A 20,976-nucleotide genomic window follows, 5' to 3' on the forward strand; every position below is an offset into this window, starting at 1 on the left:
ATCATAAAAAAGACTAACCAGTAGGGCTTCCCTGGTGGCACAGTTGTTGAAAGTCTGCCTGCCGATGCAGGGGACGTGGGTTCGTGCCCTGGTCCAGGAAGATCCCACATGCCGTGGAGCAGCTGGGCCCGTGAGCCATGGCCACTGAGCCTGTGCATCCGGAGCCTGTGCTCCGCAACGGGAGAGGCCTCAACAGTGAGAGGCCCGCATACTGCAAAAAAAAAAGACGCTCCAATAAAGAAGAGGTAAAATGTGTGAATAGACACTTCACAAAAGAAGACCTACAAAGTGCTAATAGGGAATTGAGAAGATAGTCAACATCATTGATTATCAGTGAAATCAAAACCACAATGAGATAACACTATACCACACTACAAACTCCTTTAGAGTGACCAAATTAAAAACTGAAAATGCCAAGTGTTGGCAAGGATGTGGAGCAACTGTAACTATCAAGCACTGTTTGTGGGAATGTAAAATGGTACAGCCATTTTGGAAAAGAGTATTGCAGCCTCTTAAAATGTGAAGCATCAATCTACTATGTGACCCAGCAATTATACTCCAGAGTGTTTACAAGGGAGCGAAGGAAACATATGTCCACACGAAGAATTGTCATGAATTTTCATAGCAGCTTTATTTTTAATAATGACAAATGAAACAATCCAAATGTCCATTAACAGGTAAATGGATAACAAAAGTGGTATATACATATAATGGTATATTTACTCAGCAATAAAAAGTATATATATACTATGGATTCATGAAGCAATGTGAATGAATCTCAAAATCTTTCTGCTTGGTGAAAGAAGTCAGGCACAAAAGAGTATATACTCTATGGTTCTATTTATATAAAATCTTACAGCATACACTGTAATCTACGGTGACAGAAAGCATATCAATGACTGCATAAGATAAAGGTGGAGGGAAAGAAGTATTACGTACAGGATAAGGAAACTTTGGGGGGTGATGGAGATATTTGGGATCTTGATTGTGGTAGTGTCTTCATGGATGCATATATTTGTCAAAATTCATCAAATTGTATACTTTAAATCCATGCAGTTTACTCTGCATAAATTATTCAATTATTTGTAAAAATAAAATAAAATAAATGTAAAGAAAGTAATTATAGTAATGTCTTGAATCTTAATGCCTCAACTGTTACCTTCCTGACTAGTTGGGAAAATAATTGCCTCATGAATCTTCTCTCAAATATTCCTTCGACTCTCCCTGACTGCTTACAGGTACTACTATTTGCCCTTAGTTTGAAGATCTGCATAAGGGGTTTGGGGAGCGCGGTCCTCCATACACTCGGAACTATTCTGTAGGCTGTACAGCCCCTCTGGTGTCCCCATTTCTTGCTGGCATTTCCTGATTCTGTCCCTCTTATAGGTTGCTGTCCTTGGTGCTGCTTGCACCTCTTGCATGCACTCCTGGAGAGTGGCTCTCACTGTCCGTGGGAAGCTACCTCAATCCTGTCTTTCTCCCTTAAGGATTTCTTTTCTCTCTGAAGTCAAGAGAGAAAACTTGCCTTTTGTCACAACTCTTTTAGATGGTTTTCCCACAGCTGGATCTAGTGTCATGTTCCCCTTCTCCTGTATACCTTATTCGTTCTGGAGCTCAAGGTGGGGAGGCATTTGGAGCAAAATTTAAGGACAGACACAGACTACACCTGGATTCCTTCCTCCCTCTAAAGGCCAGGCATACATTATGGATTGCATATTGTACCTACTAATATGGAAACTAGAATGGTAAGTCCCTCTTTCATAATAAAAATATGTATTTCCTCTTTAAGAAGGCAATCATTTTTTCCCTTGGCAAATGATCTTGTTAGTTGAATTCATTAGTCAAGGCTAAAAGCCTCAAATCAGATTGCATTTTGATATATGTTATACTTCCTGATGTCTAAGCTTTTGACACCCAAGGGGGAAAACATAAAATTTGAAATACAAAATACTTTTATGCTTGAGTTGTTTTCAAGGTTTGCAAAGCATCATTTCATTATTTACTTAACGTTATCAACAATGGCTGGTGTAAAATCAATGATGTCCATAAATTGTATCAGTTGAGGTGCATCAGTCCTCAGTGGACTTCTAGCTTCTTTCCTTAAGGTCTATTGTTTTCAAAGCTAAAAATGGTCAGTGTAACACTAGGTGATAGAGGCTAACAATTTCAATTATTCCTTTTCTGCCTCAGCAGAAATTATGAATAAAACTGCTTCTAACATTTTTGCTGGCATACTTAAAAAAATGTTTTTTCTTCATTGGTAGACACCCAATATCTGTCAGTCAATTGAGGAATTGATTAGGAGTCACTGAACAATGGAAGGGGATGTCTTCCTTTGAGCCTACTAATTGCCTTGCATCTCTACACCCACTGCCAGCTCAGGTCATGAGGGCTCCTGAGTGACACTAAGCTTTACCATCTGAGTCATGTAAATCATTGGCTCTACTGACCTTCCAAGATTGATGTTGATGCTTCTGTAGCCATCAAATAGTGGATATTGAATAATTAAACAGTAAAACTGAGCTGCAACTTGTAGGAGGAATGTTTGATCTTATGAAAGATGAAGTATCTTGAAGACTACAAACTCTGTGTGGGCTGGGGTGTGTATGTGTGTGTGTGTCATATACCTGCATCTATCTTTTTCTATCTATCTATCTATCATCATCATCATCGTCATCAATCATTTGTCATCTATGTATCTATGTATAAATTTGTGTTAGTCTGCTCTGGCTGCCATAACAAAATACCACAGACTAGGTGGCTTAAACATCAGATATCTATTTTCTCACAGTTCTAGAAGTCCAAGATCAAGGTGCTGGCAGAGTTGGTTTCTGGCGAGACCTCTCTTCTTGCCACCTTCAGGCTTTGCAGATATCTTTCTTGCTGTGTCTTCACATGGCTTTTCCTCTGTGTGCATGAAGAAAGATACAGAGGGCTCTGGTGTCTCCTCTTCTTCTTAGAAAGACACCAGTCCAATTCAATTAGGGGCCACCCTTATGACCTCATTTAACCATAATTATCTCCTTAAAGGTCCTATCTCCAAGTATAGTCACATTGAATTTTGAGAGAATACAATTCAGTCCATTATACTATCTAATCAGACAATTTGGAAGCTCTCTCCCATTAAATAGAATGTGTTATTTTAAAAAATCTTAATACTGATGTATAGTTCATGAAGAAATAGTATACATGTGGATAGAACAAAGCTTTTTGGTTGTTTCCAATTTGGCAGCTGGAACAAAGCATGTACAACAGAACATCAGCCATGCCACTATCAACCCCACAAAAATGAAAACAAGATGTTTAGAACAAACTGTTTATGCAGAGATAGTATATAAAAAGATTTTGATCCCACTTAGATCAACTGGTCACGATTGCAACCTCGTGATCCTGGCTAGACCATTTCTCCTTTCTCATCAACAGGCCTGGGAACTGAAGGCCCAACTGCCCTGCCTTCACATGTGTCTCTACTGTGAAAAGAATGCAGAATTTACTCAAATGCTGCTCACTGTGTTCCTAGATAATACACAGACTCAGGCACAGAGGAAGTTGGCAGAACTTTCACCCAGCCTGATGTCCCCTATAGCCCAGCCTCTTGGGATGCTGAGCCCTGGGGGGAAGGAGGTAGCATGGCTGGAGATAACAGAGATAATGACACAGGCTGCTTCTCAGGGTCTCTGTGAGCCACTATGGGTACAGAGCTAGTTGTCTATGGCTGACAATGCACATGGGACATTCTCATAGTTTTCTGCAGCATCTTCAAGGTCCCTGTCTTGATTGATGGCCAGCCCTGCAGAATCATCTAGATGTGCCTTCTTCAACTCTGAATAGATGACTTCAGGCTCCTAGTGGAAAACAAAACAAAACAAAACACAAATAGTACTTAAATGTAGGTGAGGAAGAGCAGAGGGGAAAGAAAGCCAGGAAATATGACCCACCTTATGCTCCCAGTGTTTCTTTGGTGAATTTGCTATTGGATGGGAAGAGGAAAGAAAAGTATTAAACCGTGGGTAATACATTGTAACTTACAACCTACTCACAGTGCATTCCTAGCCAATCTTTCCTCTGCTAACTCATTTCCTGTCTCCTCTGCTGAATTCTTCCAAAGCCCTCACAGAGCAAGAATCTCATCCTCACACAAACAATAAAGCCTTTCCTCTGCCCATAAAATGCCCAGAATGACTTTCTTGAAAATATCTTCCTTTTTCCACGGCTCATCACAACCCCAGTAGAGCAACTCTGTTATTCCCACCTCCCTACTACTATTTAGGGTCTCTATGGCTACATTGATCATCTGGGAGAAGGAAGTAAATATGATTCACTTCACTTTGCACAGAGAAATTGGAGGAGGCAGCTCCAATAAGGACTTGGCATTCTAAGGCCAAACAGAAAATGCCCAGTAAGCCAAAGATATGCAGTGCTAACTTTGAGAAAATTCAGTGTGTGTATTTCTCCTAACCTTCCAAGGGAGTCTTTGGATCTCTTTCATTTAGTTATTCAGCCAATAAGCATTCAGTGAACAATGACCTTCTATTAAGCATTGGTAAGCCATAAAGTGGGGGAAATGACATAAGCTCAGTCCATACAATTAAGAATCTTATCTTTTTAAGGAAAGAAATAGAGAAATAGACATGGAAACAAATGCAAGAAGTATTATGAGCACCAAGATAAAAATACATATTAAACTATGCTGTTGCCACAAAGGGTAATCAGTTCCTCCCAGGTTAGGAGATAGGGAGGGCTGGTGGGAATTACTGAGTTTTACGATGGTAACTGAATTATTTCTTGAAATGTGAGCAAGGGTCACAGACAAACTAGAGGCAAGAAGATTACAAGACAAATAAGAAGCACGAGCACCAAAGCACAAAACAACCCAGTTTGATGAAAGAAATGTTAAGAGTTCAATATGGCTAAAGTAAGGACATAAGGCAGAGCTTAGAGGAGGGACAAAATCACAGGGGAAGTCAAGGGTCATGCTTTAAAATGGAGAATCACTGAGGGCAGTTAACCTAGACAATGATGTGATCAATTGTGCATCTAAGAGGGATCACGCTGGAAACAGGTCGTTACAAGGTTTGAAGGAGAATGAGATTAGAAATAAAGAGACCAGTTAAGAGAATTACAATTGTCTACACATCAGATAATTAAAGGCTTAATTTATTATGCCTTTGTTCATTTATTATGTTCATTTATTGTTCATTTATTATGCCTATGTTCATTCATTCATTAAAGAAAAATTTGAGGGGGCCTAACATTTTCTAAGCATAACACTATATGCTACTGATATATTAGCAAAGAAATAAGGTGTCTGTCCTTAAAGAGTTTATGAGGTAATGGTGGCAGTGTAGACAGGTAAGAGGGAATGGATATGATTATAGGATTGGTAATATAAGAGGAGCAGTTAATGCCTCTCATGTTGGATTCATATTGAGATGACTCTTTGATCAAAAACCCCTTGCTGGATTTGATAAAACACTGCCACCTTACCTCTACTTGTGTCTCACCTGAATTTTCTTTTGTATCTTGGATGCTGCAGATCTGGGAATAAACCAGGTTACTCTCACCAAGATCCACTGCAAAACAATAGATCACAGTTGGCTGCAGTCAAGAGCTCACACTATAAACTCTTCTTCCCAGTCACCAAGTTTATAACCACCTTCTAACCTTGACATAGTGCCAGAAATGACATTTTTATATTGAATATGACTGAACCATGGACTGTTGCTCAATCTCTCTTCCCTCCCTGGTTCCTCCCTGGAGCCTTCTGTTCCTTAGGAAGTTCTCACCATTGCTGCACACTGGCTGCTGTTCCATTGGGTCTGGTGGTTCAGAGTAAGTGGGTTCTTGGGGGTCTGTGTTGGAGGTTCTAGAAGGTTCCTTAAACTCCCTGGGACTGTAACTGTGACAGAAGGGGAGAGAGACAAAAAGGAGAAAAGTATTTGTGGACTACACAGAATCTCAGGAAAATCAATATCCAGGAAGAGCTCAGCATGGTTCATGTGAAAATATCATGGCTGCTACTCTGAGTCTTCATGCTTCTTTTGAGAAAACGTCAGAAGTATGGCACAAGACAGAGCCAGAGCAGCATTACAGAGAAGGCCAGCTGAGGCAAGGTCAGAGGACAAAAGCTACATAGTTCAAGGTCCCTTTGATAGAGTAAACACTTGTGTTTGCCTATTTTTTATTGCTTTCAAAAGTTAAAATGTTTCAACATTGGTACACAAAGGCTTCTGCATTCCACAGAAGTTGACCTTTGTCATTTTTTAGGTTCCTTTCAGTTTTCTACCTCATATTACAATGATCTACCTTTCCTGTAAAATATTATGAAGGCTCTTCAGGAAAAGTATTTTTTTCCAATTTCATTTCCTTCTGCAGTTAATATTGTGAGTTGAACATTGCCAGCATTCAATAATTGTTTCCTGAATGAGTATATGAGTGGAGAAATGAGCATTAAGGGAGTGAATAAATGTAGCCTTATGAAAGATGATATCATTAAGACATCAGTGATCAATTCTCTACTGGCGCACACTTAAGGAAGGAGATAAATTAACCATGGATAGTAAATAATATTAATTCTGAGTATAAGTAGGTATAAGTGAGTATTATTCACAACTATGATCGAAAGTGGCCTTCTTAATCACATTTTTTATTTCATAAGAATTTGAAATTTTAATAGGAAATGAGTAAAATATTTTTAATGTACATAATTCCATGTTCTATCTTGTGAGCATAAATAAAATGAAAATGCTGACAGCACAAGAAGAAGAGACCTCACCTAGGTGTTCCAGTGGTGGAAAGTCCTCCTGAAAAACAAAAAAAGGAACATTGATGATAAGTGATCTCTGTGGACAATGTGCTCTATGTTAGAATATCCTTTCCCAGAAATCAAATTCAGCCTAGATTTCAGCTATGGCAAATCTTTGAGAACATCTGGCTCCACCCCTTATGTCATGTTATAGATAAAGAAGGTGGGGTCTGGAGAGACATTTGCACAGAATCACACTTATTCTCAATCATTCAATCAGTAATAGCAGCATGAACTCTAAGTGGTTGTGACGAAGTAGCAGAAGAGAGACAACTTAATATTTAACTCTAGATCAAGTGCTTCCCATACTCCCACTTCTCTATTCTCACTGCAGCCCTATGAGGTAGAGACAAGGAGACTGAGGCCTAGAGGGGGGTTAAAATTAATACTTGTTACACAAGTATGACTCAATAGGACTACCAGAATAAGCCCAGACCTTTCTTTATCTCTGACCTTGCAAATCCATTTCAACAACATTGGGTGCATATTGTTTTCTCCATACCCCTTCTTTCCTTCGCTTTCACCTGGCTAATACCAATTTATCTTTCCTCCTCCAGAGCTTTCCCTGATGCCAACAGGCTGGATTAAGTGACCTATATCCATGCACATAGAACCCTGCAATATTAAAATTACTATATTGTATTTTAATTATCTATTTCTGTGTTTGCCTCTAACTCTCTCCTTCATGAAAAGGTGTGTTACTTGAGGGTGTAAAACTTGTCTTAATTATTTTTCTATTTCCAGTGCCTAGAAGGTTGAAAATATTTAGTAAAGATTTGTTAAATGACTGAACAAATTAAACTGTGTACTATGAGGACTAAAAGAAAAACAAGTTGACGATTTTTTAATAGGTGACTACATGTAAACCTAATTTGGAAGCCTACTCCATCAGCCTTGAAAATATGCCAGCTTTCCATCAACACAAAAATATTGAAATCTTTCTGGCCTGCCCAGTACAGCCTCCTCCCAGTTTCCCATCTCTGCCCTTTGCCTACTTATCTGTGGCTCTATATCTGTCTCACTGGTCTTAGAGGACACAAGTTATTTCCCAAAGTAAACATATTCAGCCTTACCTCTCATGGAAAATGACTGATTAATGCCTACAAACCCCATCTTTGGGAACCAGGTGTCCTGAGTTAAACTAGAGGTGTGTAAGTGTGATCCTGGCCTGTATCTCTCTCCTCAGGGCCATTGTAACAATATCAATCAACAACTAATACCCTTACTTGTAAGCAGGTTAACTAAGTCCCAGGATGCATCTGAGAGTCAGATTATCTCTTCATCTGCATAAAGGAAAACAGACCCAGAAGGTGGCTATTTATAATATAAGCTAGTATTCACTAAAGATATATGGGCCAGGCACTGTGCTAAGCAGTTTACATAGATTGTCTCATAGCACCTAAAAGGTATATACTATTATTATGACCATTATACAGCTAAGGAGACTGGAGTTTGGAGAGTTACATTACTGGAATTTAATTCCAAGCAGTTATAGAGTCAATAAATATATCACTCCCTTAGGTAACTTGGAGGAAACACTCAGGCTTAAGGAGCAGAGTCCTTCACTTTTAGATGAATTTGAATGGACTGAGCTCTTCCCTGAGAAGACTGGTCAATAATGAGAAGGAAGACTTTGCTATGAGGGAAGTACAGTAGACAAGATTTTGAGATGTGAAAGGCAGAGACCCTCTGATTGACACTGTCAGAATTCCTTAGTTGAGTTTGCTATTTAAAAAAACATTTCCCTTAGATATAGAGGACAGAATCTCCTGAGTTTCTGCCCTCATGGATCACATTAAATAATGATTGGTAATCTTTCCTTCCCTTGTGTTATTTGGTGTTGTACTGACTGAGCAACCTGTTTTTTTAATATTATCAACTGCGATACTGAGGTTCTAATGTCTGCACTTCTAGTATGCTACTGATTAATAAATGACATCCAGATAGGTAATGAGATAGAAAAGTAATTTTTAAAGTAGGAGGTACAACCAGCCTTTTACAAGTCCCCAAGATTTAATGGAGAGTATATGGACTCAAGGGCTAGGGAGACCCCAGTTAAGACCTAACTCTGACTCTTAGTAGATACACATGAATTTGGAAATGTTTCTAACTTCTCCAAATCTTCATTTCTTCATCTTTAATATGGTTATAATGATATTGGTAGAATTGAAGTGAAACGTACATACTGAAAAACTGAGAGAATTAGACACTATAAAATTGCATATAATAGACTCTACATGAGTGACAGATTTTATGATGAGTACTATCAGGGTTAGTGCTACACACATAATTGTATATGTAATATTATTTAAGAAACTATTAAATAGCTTTAAATATCAGTCATAAAATGATGATGCCATTTTTTGTACAAAGAAGAGGAAGGATGGATGCTCATTGATTGACCTGAAAGTGGAAGTCAGAAGACAATGCTTAACCACTATCATTAAGGAAAGTATGTAAAGCCTTCATTAAATTGAGACCCAATTATTTGTTTATTTGCTTGATTTTCAATATGAGCCCTGAAAAAGGAAAACAGAACCATTTGGTATGACAGAAAAAGAGAGTTCATGTTACACCACAGAGTTCATGTTACACCACAGAGAAAGACAGAAAGTAAAGGATTAGTAATTCCAGATATAAAGTCTTGAAACCTTATAAGTACCCAAAGCACTGAACAAAACAGTCTATGCACTCAAAGATTTCTGATCCATGAAAAAACATTCAGAGAGAAAAATAAAAGCAATCACATAAGAAAGAGACAAGGATTATGGCAGATTTCTTGTTAGAAATCATGCACACAGGAAGACAGTACAGCATCTTAAAAATATTGAAAGAAAACAAAATTTTCAACCCAGAATTCTATGCCAGTAAAAATATATTTCACAAATGAATGCAAAACAGAGACTTTTACAGACATACAGAAGCTGAAATAATTCACAACCAGCAGACCCATACTACAAGAAATGTTAAAAGAAATCTTTTAGGTGGAAAGAAAATGATACCAGATGAACATATGGATATACAAAAAGGAATGAAGAACATTGGAAGTGGTAATTTTATGAGTAAATGTATAATATTTTAAAATTATATGTAAACTTCTTTAAAAGATAATTGTTTACAAAAGTAATAGCAATGTAACAGGCAGGGGAGAAATGGAGTACACAATGGCAAGATTCTTATGCTATACATGAAGTGATATAATGTCACTTGTAAGTAGACTGTGATAAGTTAGATATGTATACCATACACTCTAAAATAACCACTAAAATAACAAAGCAATGAGTTATATAGATAATAAGCCAAAAAAGGAAATAAAATGGAATCATAAAAAATACTCAAGTGGTCCAAAAGAGGGTAGAAAAAAAAAGGAAACGGAAAACAAAGAACAGATGAGACAAATAGAAAACAAATAGCAAAATAATAGATTTAGGGACCTAGCCCTATCAATAATCACATTAATCTAAATGGTCTAAATTTTTAAAATTAAAGGGTAGAGACTGCCATATTAGATTAAAAAAATCCAAGTTAACTATATGCTATCTATAAAAATACACTTTAAATATAGAGGCACAGGGCTTCCCTGGTGGCGCAGTGGTTGAGAGTCCACCTGCCGATGCAGGAGACACGGGTTCGTGCTCTGGTCTGGGAAGATCCCACATGCTGCGGAACGGCTGGGCCCATGAGCCATGGCCACTGAGCCTGCACATCCGGAGCCTGTGCTCCACAATGGGAGAGGCCACAACAGTGAGAGGCCCGAGTACCGCAAAAAAAAAAAAAAAAATAGAGGCACAAATAAGTTAAAAGGGTAGAAAAAAGAAATATCATGCTAACATTATTTATATTAATATATTAATATCAAAGAATATTTCAGAGTAAATGATGCTACAGGAATAAAAAGGTCATAAGGATAATGTGGTCATTTCATCAAAAACACATAACAATGATAAATATTTGTGCACCTAGTAATAAAGTTTCAAAATACATGAAGCACATGTGATAGAATTGCAAGAAGAAATGGAAACATTTACAAATATTGTTGAAGATTTCAATACCCTGCTCTCAATAACTGATAGATCAAGTAAAAAGAAAATCAGAAAGGATATAGAAGACTTCAGTAACACTGTCAATCAAGTTCACAAACAAACCCATAGTACAAGAAATGTTAAAAAGAGGTCCTTCAAACTGAGAGAGAATGATACCATATGGATGTATGTATATACAAAAAGGAATGAAAAATTCTGGAAGTGATAACTAAGTGGGTATTACCTAGACATCAAGCCAGAAAAAGAAATGACAAGAAAATAAAACTACCAAATCAATATCCCTTATGAACATAGGTGCGAACGTTCTTAAAGATTTTAGCAAATCAAATTCAAAAATTATAAGCAAGTGAGGATGACCCCAGAAATGTAAAGCCAGTTCAACTTTCAAAATCCAATATCTGTATCACTAGACTAGAAAATAAAATCATATGATCATCTCAATCAATGTAGAAAAAACATTTGTCATTTCTTCTGTAAAAACTGTCAGCAAATTACAATTAGTAGGGAGTTCTTCAGCCTAATAAACAGCAGCTACAAGAAATCCACAGCTAATATTATCATATGCAGTGGTGAAAGTCCAAATACTTTCCCCCCTTTAAGTTCAAGAACAAGACAAGTAGGTCTATTCTCAACACTTCTATTCAACATTGTACAGGAGGTTCTAGCCAGTCCATTAAGACAAGAAAAAGAAATAAAAGGAATCCAGATTGGAAAGCAAGGAGTAAAATTATCTTTATTCCCAGATGTCTTGATCATCTATACAGAAAAATCTGATGGAATCTACAAAACTAATACTAGAATTAATAAGTGTGTTTTGCAAGGTTGCAGGATATGAGATCAATGTACAAAAATCAACTGAATTTCTATATACTAGCAACAATCAGAAATTAAAATTTTAATTTCATTCTCAGAATATCTATTAATTTTATCTACTAATAAATATCACTGTCTTTATATGCTTTTCAAATATATCTCAGAGTTTATGGTTACTTATGGCTATTGTCTATTTTTGCTGTTGTTACAAGTGGAGGACTTTGTTTTTCCTTCTTTTTGTTTTCAGTAAGCTTTGGACTGGGGTTGGAACAGTAAATACTTAACTTTCTAATTTTTAAATGGAAGATAAACTCTGTTCTCTGATTTAAGTCTCAAATTAAACACATGGAGTAGTAACTTCATTAAGAAATTTGTTGTACATTTTTGTCACTGCCACAGAGTGGCAGTGATTAGAACTGAGGGCTTAGTACTTGGAAAGGAATAATTGACCTTTATAGGATGTACTACACAAGTCCAAGTTATTACAGCAATGGCAAAAGTCACAACATCAAAGAGTAAGATATAGTCACTCACCTGAATTCCTTTGGGTCCTGAAGTAACACACCAGAGCAGCAGTAGCAGCAAGGCCAAGGATGCTTAGCAGCCCTGCAGTGACCCCCTCGGTGATAAGCATTATTTTGTTACTGGAAGGCCCTAAGTAAAGAGACCTATACTTGAGTTCAGGGCCAAATATTTTTTTATCTAGACAAAGAACATGTAGGTGGGGGCTAGCGATATATTAGGACAGGTTTTTGCCAGGTTCTGATTTCTCAATTTGAATCATTTACAGTATAATTCGTAATTTTCAAAATAATAGCACATGAGAGTGATTGCCAGAATCTAACATCAAAATGTATTCCTTTTCCCTCCCCCATCCCCATGAAATCAGTACCAGTCTCCAGAAGCTTCAAGCCTTGTTTTCATGTTAATAACTCTGACACTGGGAGAATTTCTACAGTCTATTGGAGAAATATTTTATTGCTTATAAATGTAACCTGTAGCCCAGGTACCACCAACTCACCTGTGACGCTGAGTGTCACCATCTCACTGCGCTGGACCCCCAGGCCATTGTCAGCCCCACAAGAGAAGTTCCCAGAATGCTCTGCCATCAGAGTGAGGTTGAAGGATGCTCCTCCTCCAAAGGGGTCCAAGATGCTCCCCAGGGTGACATTCTTGTGATAAAACCAGTACAGGATTGGGGGAGAGCCTCTTTGGGCCTCACAGCGAAGCTCTAACACATCTCCCACTATAGCCTGGGCCCCAGTAGGGTGGAAGGTGAAGACAGGATGAGACACTGGAACTGACGGAAGCAACATAATTCATGAGCAGCTTTAATTAAGTATGTGTACAAGATAAGTTAATAAAGGAAATATTTAGTTTAGTTTAGTAGTAGGAACAGAGACCTGGGATTCAGGAAAACCTGAGTTTAAATCCCATCTCTGCTCTTTATTAGCCCTGTGATCTTGATGTTTTAAAAACTTTTTACTAGCTCCAAGTCTCAGTTTATTCCTTCGTAAAATGGAGCTAATAATAATTATATCACAAGCTATGGTAATAAGAATCATGTATGTAAAATGCTCGATAAATGTTAGCTACTATTACTGATAGAAATAATAACTAAAAGCAAGGTTTGTTTCTCCATATCATTGATTGACTCCTGAGACTTAGCTTTAAACCTAGACTTCCACACCTATCTGAAGTAAGACCTCATTACCTTTTACCCAGTTACCTTGCTTTATTTTTCTGCATAGCATTAATACTAACATCTATCAATCTATGTATCTATGTATCTCTCTCTTATTTATCTATCTATCATTGTTGTATATCTGATTCCTCTAATAGAATGTACATTTCATAAGGATGAGGACTTATCTGTTTGTTCATTTTTGTATTTCCGGCTGCTGGAACTTTGCCTTGGCATGTGATAGTTCATCAACAATTCGTGAATGAGTGGATGACAAAATTGATCCAGATTGACCCCAAAATATCCAGACACAGCAATAACAACATGATTTCCATTTTACTTTGTGATTATAGAAATAGGACAGCCAGGAAAACCAGAAAATCACTATGTTTTTAATTAATATATGGAACTATTAATCAATAATTAATTAATGTGAAATGTGAACTGTGAGATTGCTGATTCTGCTAAGTTGTGAGGGAACCTGGATGAGCCAATCTGTGTGCAGTGCTTTAGATATAAGCTGTGTGCTTCATTGGCAAGAGAAGTTTGGTAAGGATCTTAAGCTTTGCTTTGCATCTGAGATTGGCTAAAGGGGAGGGAGCATGGAGACAATCCATTGAATGGGAATAACTCACCCTTCTGTACATCCTTTACAATATATAGTGACCTGGGCCAAATGCGAAGGGTCTCAGAGGTAAGGCTTTATACATTTTTTGCACATCTCAGTGTGCCTTTCCACCCATGTCCCCACCTCATATATTTTTATCCAATTTTTATTGCTGTAAAATGCTCATAACATTTTCCATCATAAACTTTTTAAGTGTACAGTTAAGTGGTATTAAATAATTTCATGACATTGTGAAACCAATACCACCATCCATCTCCATAACTTTTTACCTTGTAAAAGTGAAATTCTATACCCGTTAAACAATAACTCCCTATACTCCATTTCCCCACCCCCTGACAAGCACCAGGCTACTTTCTGTTTCTATGATTTTGACTAACCTAAACATCTTATATAAGTGGGATCATACAGTATTTGTCTTTTTTTGACTGGTTTGTTTCACTTAGCATAATGACCTCAAGATTCATCCAGGTTGTAGCATGTAGTAGAATTTTCTTTCTTTTTAAGTCTGAGTAATATTTCATATTATGTGCATACCACACTTTGCTTATCCATTTATCTACTGATAATGGATATTGGGTTATCAACAGATAAACGGACTGGGTTGTTTCCATGTTTTAGCTATTATGAATAATGTTGCTCTGTACACACGTGTACAAATATCTTTTTGAGAATATATTTTCAGCGTTGGGGGATGTATACCCAGAAGTGGAATTTCTGTATCATATGGTAGCTCTATTTTTAATTTTCCGAGGAGCCTCCATAGTGTTCTCAATAATGATTTCATCATTTTACATTCCTACCAACATTACACAAGGATTCCAATTTCTCCACATCCTAGCCAACACTTGTTATTTTCTATTATTTTTATAGTACTCATCCTAATGAGTATGAGGTGGTATTTCATTGTAGTTTTGGTTTGCATTTCCCTAATAATGAGTGATGTTGAGCATTTTTTTCATGTATCTAATAGCCATTTATATGTCTTCTTTGGAGAAATGTCTATTCAAGTCCTTTACTCATTTTTTTAATGAGTGCCCCATGACGCCAGCCCCTGCCCCTCAACCCACAGCGGCAGAGTCCACAAATCTTATGACATCAGAAAGGGTATAGGTGCCAGCCTGACCCTAGCTCCCACCCTACCCCCTTGCTTTGCCTGCATTAGTGGAGCCTATGACTCAAGGGATCCCAGACACGAGAGAACAGCCCACCATCCTGGGGCACCAGGTGATGATAACAGCAACACTTCAGGAGCAAAGCAGCAGTAACTCCGGAGGCACAGGAAGTGATAATAGAGCCACACTTCTTATAGAGAAAGGGGAGGATGGAAAGTGACTACTCTCAAACATAGCCAGAGACAACTTAGGTAAGAGAAACCAAAAACTTATGCCATACGACCACCTACTGGAAAACAAAAGAAAGGCCTCTGATTTCTAACTGTCACCACATCAAGTGCACCAGCAGAGAAACCACCCATCAAGTACCACGAAGAATCACAGTAACACTGTACCACAAAAAGAAACTGGCAATTCTCCAGAAATCAAACTTACAGTCATGAAATATTGTGATCTAACTGAGAAAGAATTCAAAGAAAGTCAAAATAGTTGTCATTCAGAAACTCAACAAGCTACAAGAAAACTCAGAAAGTCAGATTAATGAGCTCAGAAATAAAATTAATGAACAAAAGAAATACTTTACCAGAGATATTAAAACTCTAAAAAAGAGCCAAACAGGAATTCTGGAATTGAAGAACTGAATAAATGTTGAGAAGAATGCCTTGGAAAGCACTAGAAATAGATCAGACTATATGAAAGAGAGAATTAGCAATCTCAAGATAGAAATCTAGACATGATACAAGTATAAGAGGAGAGATAAATAAGATAATTTAAAAATGAGGGAATTCTCCAAGAACTATCTGACTCTTTTAGGAAAGGCAACATTAGTATAAGGGGTGTCCCAGGAGAAAACAGGGAGAGGGGAACAGAGAGTATATTTAAATAAATAATAGCTGAGAACTTCCCAAATCTAGGAAAGAAACTGGATATACAAATCCATGAAGCTAAGAGAACACTTAATTACTTCAATGCAAAAATACCTGTTATAAGACATGTTATATTAAAATTGTCAAAAGTCAATCACAAAGAAAGAATTTTAAGGCAGCCTGGGGGAAAAAAGGATGGTAACCTACAAAAGAATCTCCATGAGCCTATCATCAGGTTTCTCAACAGAAACTCTACAGGACAAGAGGGTATGGAATGACATTCTCAAAATACTGAGACATAAAAAGTGTCACCCAAGAATATTTTTTCCAGCAAAGTTATTATTCAGATATGAAGGAGAAACAAAGACCTTCCCATATGAATGAAAGCTGAGGGAATACATCAACACTGGTTCTGCTTGCAAGAAATGTTGAAAGAAGCTCTTCTACAAAAAACAAAAAGGCAAAAGTATACAAAACTTTGAGGAAACTGAAATAGACAGAATCAGAAAATTGCAGCTCTTTATCAGAATAGGTTTTAAACACTTTATTATAGCATAAAGGTAAAAGGGGGGAAGCCAGAAAAATAACTATAGCTACTTCAATTTGGTAAAAAACTCACAATACAAAAAGAGATAATTTGAGACAATAAAAACATAAAAGGGGAAGAGGAAAAGGATGGAACCCATATAGGTAAATGAAGATAAGATTCTATCAGCAGAAAACAGACTATTTTATCTAGGAGAGGTCTTATGCAAACCTCAGTGTAACCACAAAATAAAAGTCTAGAACAGAGACACAAAACATGAAAAAACGGAAACTGAGAAAAAATATCATAAAAAAACCACAAAACCAAAATGGCAGGCAGAAACTTAAGGGGAAGAAAACAATGGAGATATAGAGCAACCTGAAAATGAAAGGTAAAATGGCAATACTAAATTCTCCTTTATCAATAATAACCTTAAATGTAAATGGGTTGAATTCACAATCAAAGACATAGAGTGGCTCGATGGAGTAAAAAATAAGACCCAATTCTATGCTACCTCCAAGAAACTCACATTACCTTTAAAGACAAACATAAGCTCAGAGTGAAAGGATGGAAGATGATACTCCATGCATATGGCAGCCAAAAAAAAAAAAAAAAAAAATTGGGTATAGCCATGCTCATATCAGAAGAAATAGACCTCAAGCCAAAAAAGATAACAAAGGACAAAAATGGACATTAATTGTGATAAAGGGGACAATTCATCAAGAAGATGTAATAGTGATAAATATATATGCACGTAACATAGGAGCACCAAAATATACAAAGCAATTATTAACAGACCTAAAGGGAGAAATTGACAGCAACACAATAATAGTAGGGAACTGTAACACCCCACTATTAATGGTTAGATCGTACAGAAAGAAAGTCAACAAGGAACAGCCAGCCTTAAAAGATACATTAGACCAGATGGACTTGATAAATTTATACAGAACATTCCATCCAAATGCAGTAAAATACACATACTTCTTAAGGGCTCATGAAACTTTCTCAAGAATAGACCATATGTTGGAATACAAAACAAGTCTCAGTGAATTTAAGAAGATTGAAATCATATCAACCATCTTGCCTGATCACAATGGTATGAAACTAGAGATCAACCACAAGAAGAAAGCTGGAAAATCACAAATATGTAGAGACTAAACAACAAGCTGCTAAACAAACTATTGGGTCAAACAAGAATCAAAGGTGAATTGAAAAAATACCTGACGACAAATGAAAATGAAAATATGACATACCAAAATTTAACTTTGCACATAAAGGAACTAGAAAAAGAAGAACAAATGAAGCCAGAAGTCAGTAGGAGGAAGGAAATGATAAAGATTCAAAGAGAAATGAAATATACACTAAAAAGAAAATAGAAAATATTGATAAATATTGATAAAAACTAAGACCATCTTTTAAAAGATGGACAAAATTGCCAAACCTTTAGCTAGACTCACTAAGAAAAATGAGAGAAGGCTCTGATAAATAAAATCAGAAACGAAAGAGGAGCTATAACAATGAATGCCCAGAAATACAAAGGATTATACAAGAATATTGTGGACAGTTATATGCCAACAAATTGAGCAACCTAGAATAAATGGACAAATTCTTAGAATCACACAATCTTCTGAGACTGAATCATAAAAAAATAAAATCTGAATGACCAATCACTAGGAAAGAGACTGAAATAGAAATCAAAAACCTCCCAAGAATAAAAGTACAGGACCAGATGACTTCACAGGTGAATTCTACCAAACATTCAAAGGTGCTGTAAATCCTATCTTTCTCAAAATATTCAAAAATACTGAAGAGAAGGGAATACTTCCTAACTTATTTTACAAGGCTAACATCACCCTGATACCAAAACCAAAGACAACACACAAAAAAGAAATTACAGGCCAATATATCAGGTAACATAGATGCAAAAATCCTCAACAGAATATTAACAAACCGAATAAAACAGTACTTTTAAAGGATCATACACCATGATCACGTGGGATTTACTCCATGTATGCAAGAGTAGTTCAACATTTGCAAATCAATCAACATGATACATCACATCAATAAAGTAAAAAATAAAAATCATATGATCATCTTGATAAATGCAGAAAAACCATTAGGAATGGCCTAAGTTCCTGAATGTAGAGTCAGAAGAAAGGATCCCAGGACTCTCAGGTAGAGGAAGAAAAAGTGGGGAGTCTGCTGGAATGTCACACCAGCAAGTAGCCCAAAAGAGAAGACACAGTCTGTTCTGGGCTGTAATTGCTGCAGGCATCCCTACTAACCTGTGACACTGAGAGTCACTCTGTCACTAAGCTGGACCCCCAGGCCATTGTCAGCCTCACAGGAGTAGTTTCCAGAATGTTCTGCAGTCAGAGAGAATTTGAAGAATGCTCTTCCAGAGGGAACTGAGCTGCTCCCCAGGCTGACACCATCATGATAAAATCGGTACAGGATCGGGGGAGAGCCTCTCCGGGCCTCACAGTGAAGCTCCATCATGTCCCCCACCACAACCTGGGCCCCAGGAGCCCTGAGAGTGAGGACAGGGCGAGACACTGGAACTGAAAGAGATAGTAGACTGTCAGAGGACTCTGATGCTGTGACAGACTCATAACCCCACTCAAGAAACTTAAATATAGATATATCTCTTGAACCATGAAGAGTAATCCTAGATAATTTTGTTTTCATCACTACGGTCCTCTCCACAAGTAAAATATCTTCAACTTTTGTCATCTTTGCCATTCCTTGGTTAGCTTCTAAATCTTCACAACTCTGTTCCTTTGCCTTCTTCCAAAGAGCCTCATGGCTGACAGAAAGCCTAAACCCTGGCTTGTGAACTGAGGCTGAATAGAAGGAATCGGGAACTTACTTCTCAGTGTGACTCTAATCAGTTTACTGACGATGGGACCGTGAATGTTGTCAGCTGCACAGTAATATCTCCCAGCATCATGCTCCTTCACAGTGAGTATCTGCAGCTCTGCCGACAAGGAACGCTGGGTCTTTGTTCCCAAACTTCTCACTGTGCCCTCTCTGTGCCAGGAGAATGTGACAGTCCCTGTACCGTTGGCTACTGAGCAGATAAGGAGCAGATTTTCTCCTTCAATCAGCTGCCCCTCGGGGGGCTGGATCTCTAGATTTACATCAGACACAGGGATTCCTGGGAGGACACAAGATGACACATGAGGGTTCTCATGGCAGAAACTTCAGGGTCAAGAAGGCTGGTTCTGTCACGAACAAGCCCATAGCAGCAGGTACAATAAGCAGGAGTCCAAAGTGGGCAATAAGGAATTAATTGTGCATGTTATTATAAAGGCAGAAACACCCCTCCCACCACATACAACAGTTCCCATTCTTGGGGAATGTGGGGACTAGGCTCCTGATCTTCTTAAACCTAATGCTGACTGCAGGCACATTTTATTTACGTTTATATCTAAGGAATCTTTGGTGCACTTATGGATCACAAAATAAGAGTGAACCCTGAGAATATTACTTCTATCCTGAAATTCAAACCCCTTTCCTATCCTTCAAGACTCTTCTCCAGTCTCACCTCCATCTTCTCACATTCTTTTCTGATTATTCCAGTTCATGTTTATCTTCCACTTTTATTTTGGAATATGTTTAGGTCAACAAATGGAAGCAGCATAGGGACCTCTAAAGACTGCATGTGGTCATCTGTGTCTGTTGACTTTTTTTTTTTTTTTTGCGCTACGCGGGCCTCTCACTGTTGTGGCCTCTCCCGTCGTGGAGCACAGGCTCCGGACGCGCAGGCTCAGCGGCCATGGCTCACGGGCCCAGCCGCTCCGCGGCATGTGGGATCTTCCTGGACCGGGGCATGAACCCATGTCCCCTGCACTGGCAGGCGGACTCTCAACCACTGTGCCACCAGGGAAGCTCTATCTGTTGACTCTTGAGAGAACATATCCTGTAAGGCTCTGTAACCCCCCACAGGGTTGGGGACCCAGTAACTGATCAATAACTGTTATTAACTGAGTTAGATGGAAGAGAATGTTCTAGGGACATTAGGCCAGTGTTGAACCTGAAGAGAGAAGGATACCAGGACAGCTGGAATTCTCCTCTCTGTTATTTTCAGTGTCCTAGGGAGCAGGAAATGTCATTGCTCTCCTCTCCTCTCCCCGGCTCTGACTCTGGAAGTGCAGCCCCACAGACACTCACTCTGCACATGTATCTGGGATCTCAAGCTTCTTTTCCTGACATGGTGAGTCACTGTCTCTGCCTGGCACCAGTAAGACCCTGAGTTTTCACTCCACATGTTAGGTAAATTGAGCTCTGGGGAGCTGCTCCAGCCTGATCCCAAGGCCTGGTCTTCTCTGAAGAAGCAGAATTGAAGCTGAATGTATGACCGCTGTGGAGGGAGCCAAGTCTCACATTTCAGGGTCACTGGTCTCCCCTCTATGGGCTGGGAGGGTCTGGCTGTCAGCACAGGAGGGGGAAACAGCTCTAGAGAGAAGAACAAACACAGTTCCCAAGGTAGTGAGGCT

General features: G+C 38.2%; 1 protein-coding gene across 2 annotated transcripts in view; it reads right to left on the minus strand.

Annotated features, from left to right (window-relative positions):
* Positions 1–2,745: 2,745 nt before the first annotated feature.
* The window catches only part of FCRL3 (Fc receptor like 3), a 39,292-nt gene continuing 21,061 nt past the window's right edge, over positions 2,746–20,976 (minus strand). The window contains exons 6-15 of one of the 2 annotated variants that reach the window (XM_032612874.1): positions 20,651–20,935; positions 19,347–19,634; positions 18,763–19,038; positions 12,683–12,961; positions 12,196–12,315; positions 6,776–6,803; positions 5,787–5,899; positions 5,505–5,573; positions 3,939–3,970; positions 2,746–3,845 (exon numbers count right to left, since the gene is read on the minus strand). In XM_032612874.1, the coding sequence (XP_032468765.1) occupies positions 3,702–3,845; positions 3,939–3,970; positions 5,505–5,573; positions 5,787–5,899; positions 6,776–6,803; positions 12,196–12,315; positions 12,683–12,961; positions 18,763–19,038; positions 19,347–19,634; positions 20,651–20,935 (1,634 nt within the window). In that variant the 3' untranslated portion in view covers positions 2,746–3,701. The remainder of the gene's footprint in view (positions 3,846–3,938; positions 3,971–5,504; positions 5,574–5,786; positions 5,900–6,775; positions 6,804–12,195; positions 12,316–12,682; positions 12,962–18,762; positions 19,039–19,346; positions 19,635–20,650; positions 20,936–20,976) is intronic. The other variant, XM_032612881.1, reaches the window with a different exon arrangement.

This window comes from Phocoena sinus, chromosome 1 (assembly GCF_008692025.1).
Source record: "Phocoena sinus isolate mPhoSin1 chromosome 1, mPhoSin1.pri, whole genome shotgun sequence".
NCBI classification, from domain to species: domain Eukaryota; kingdom Metazoa; phylum Chordata; class Mammalia; order Artiodactyla; family Phocoenidae; genus Phocoena; species Phocoena sinus.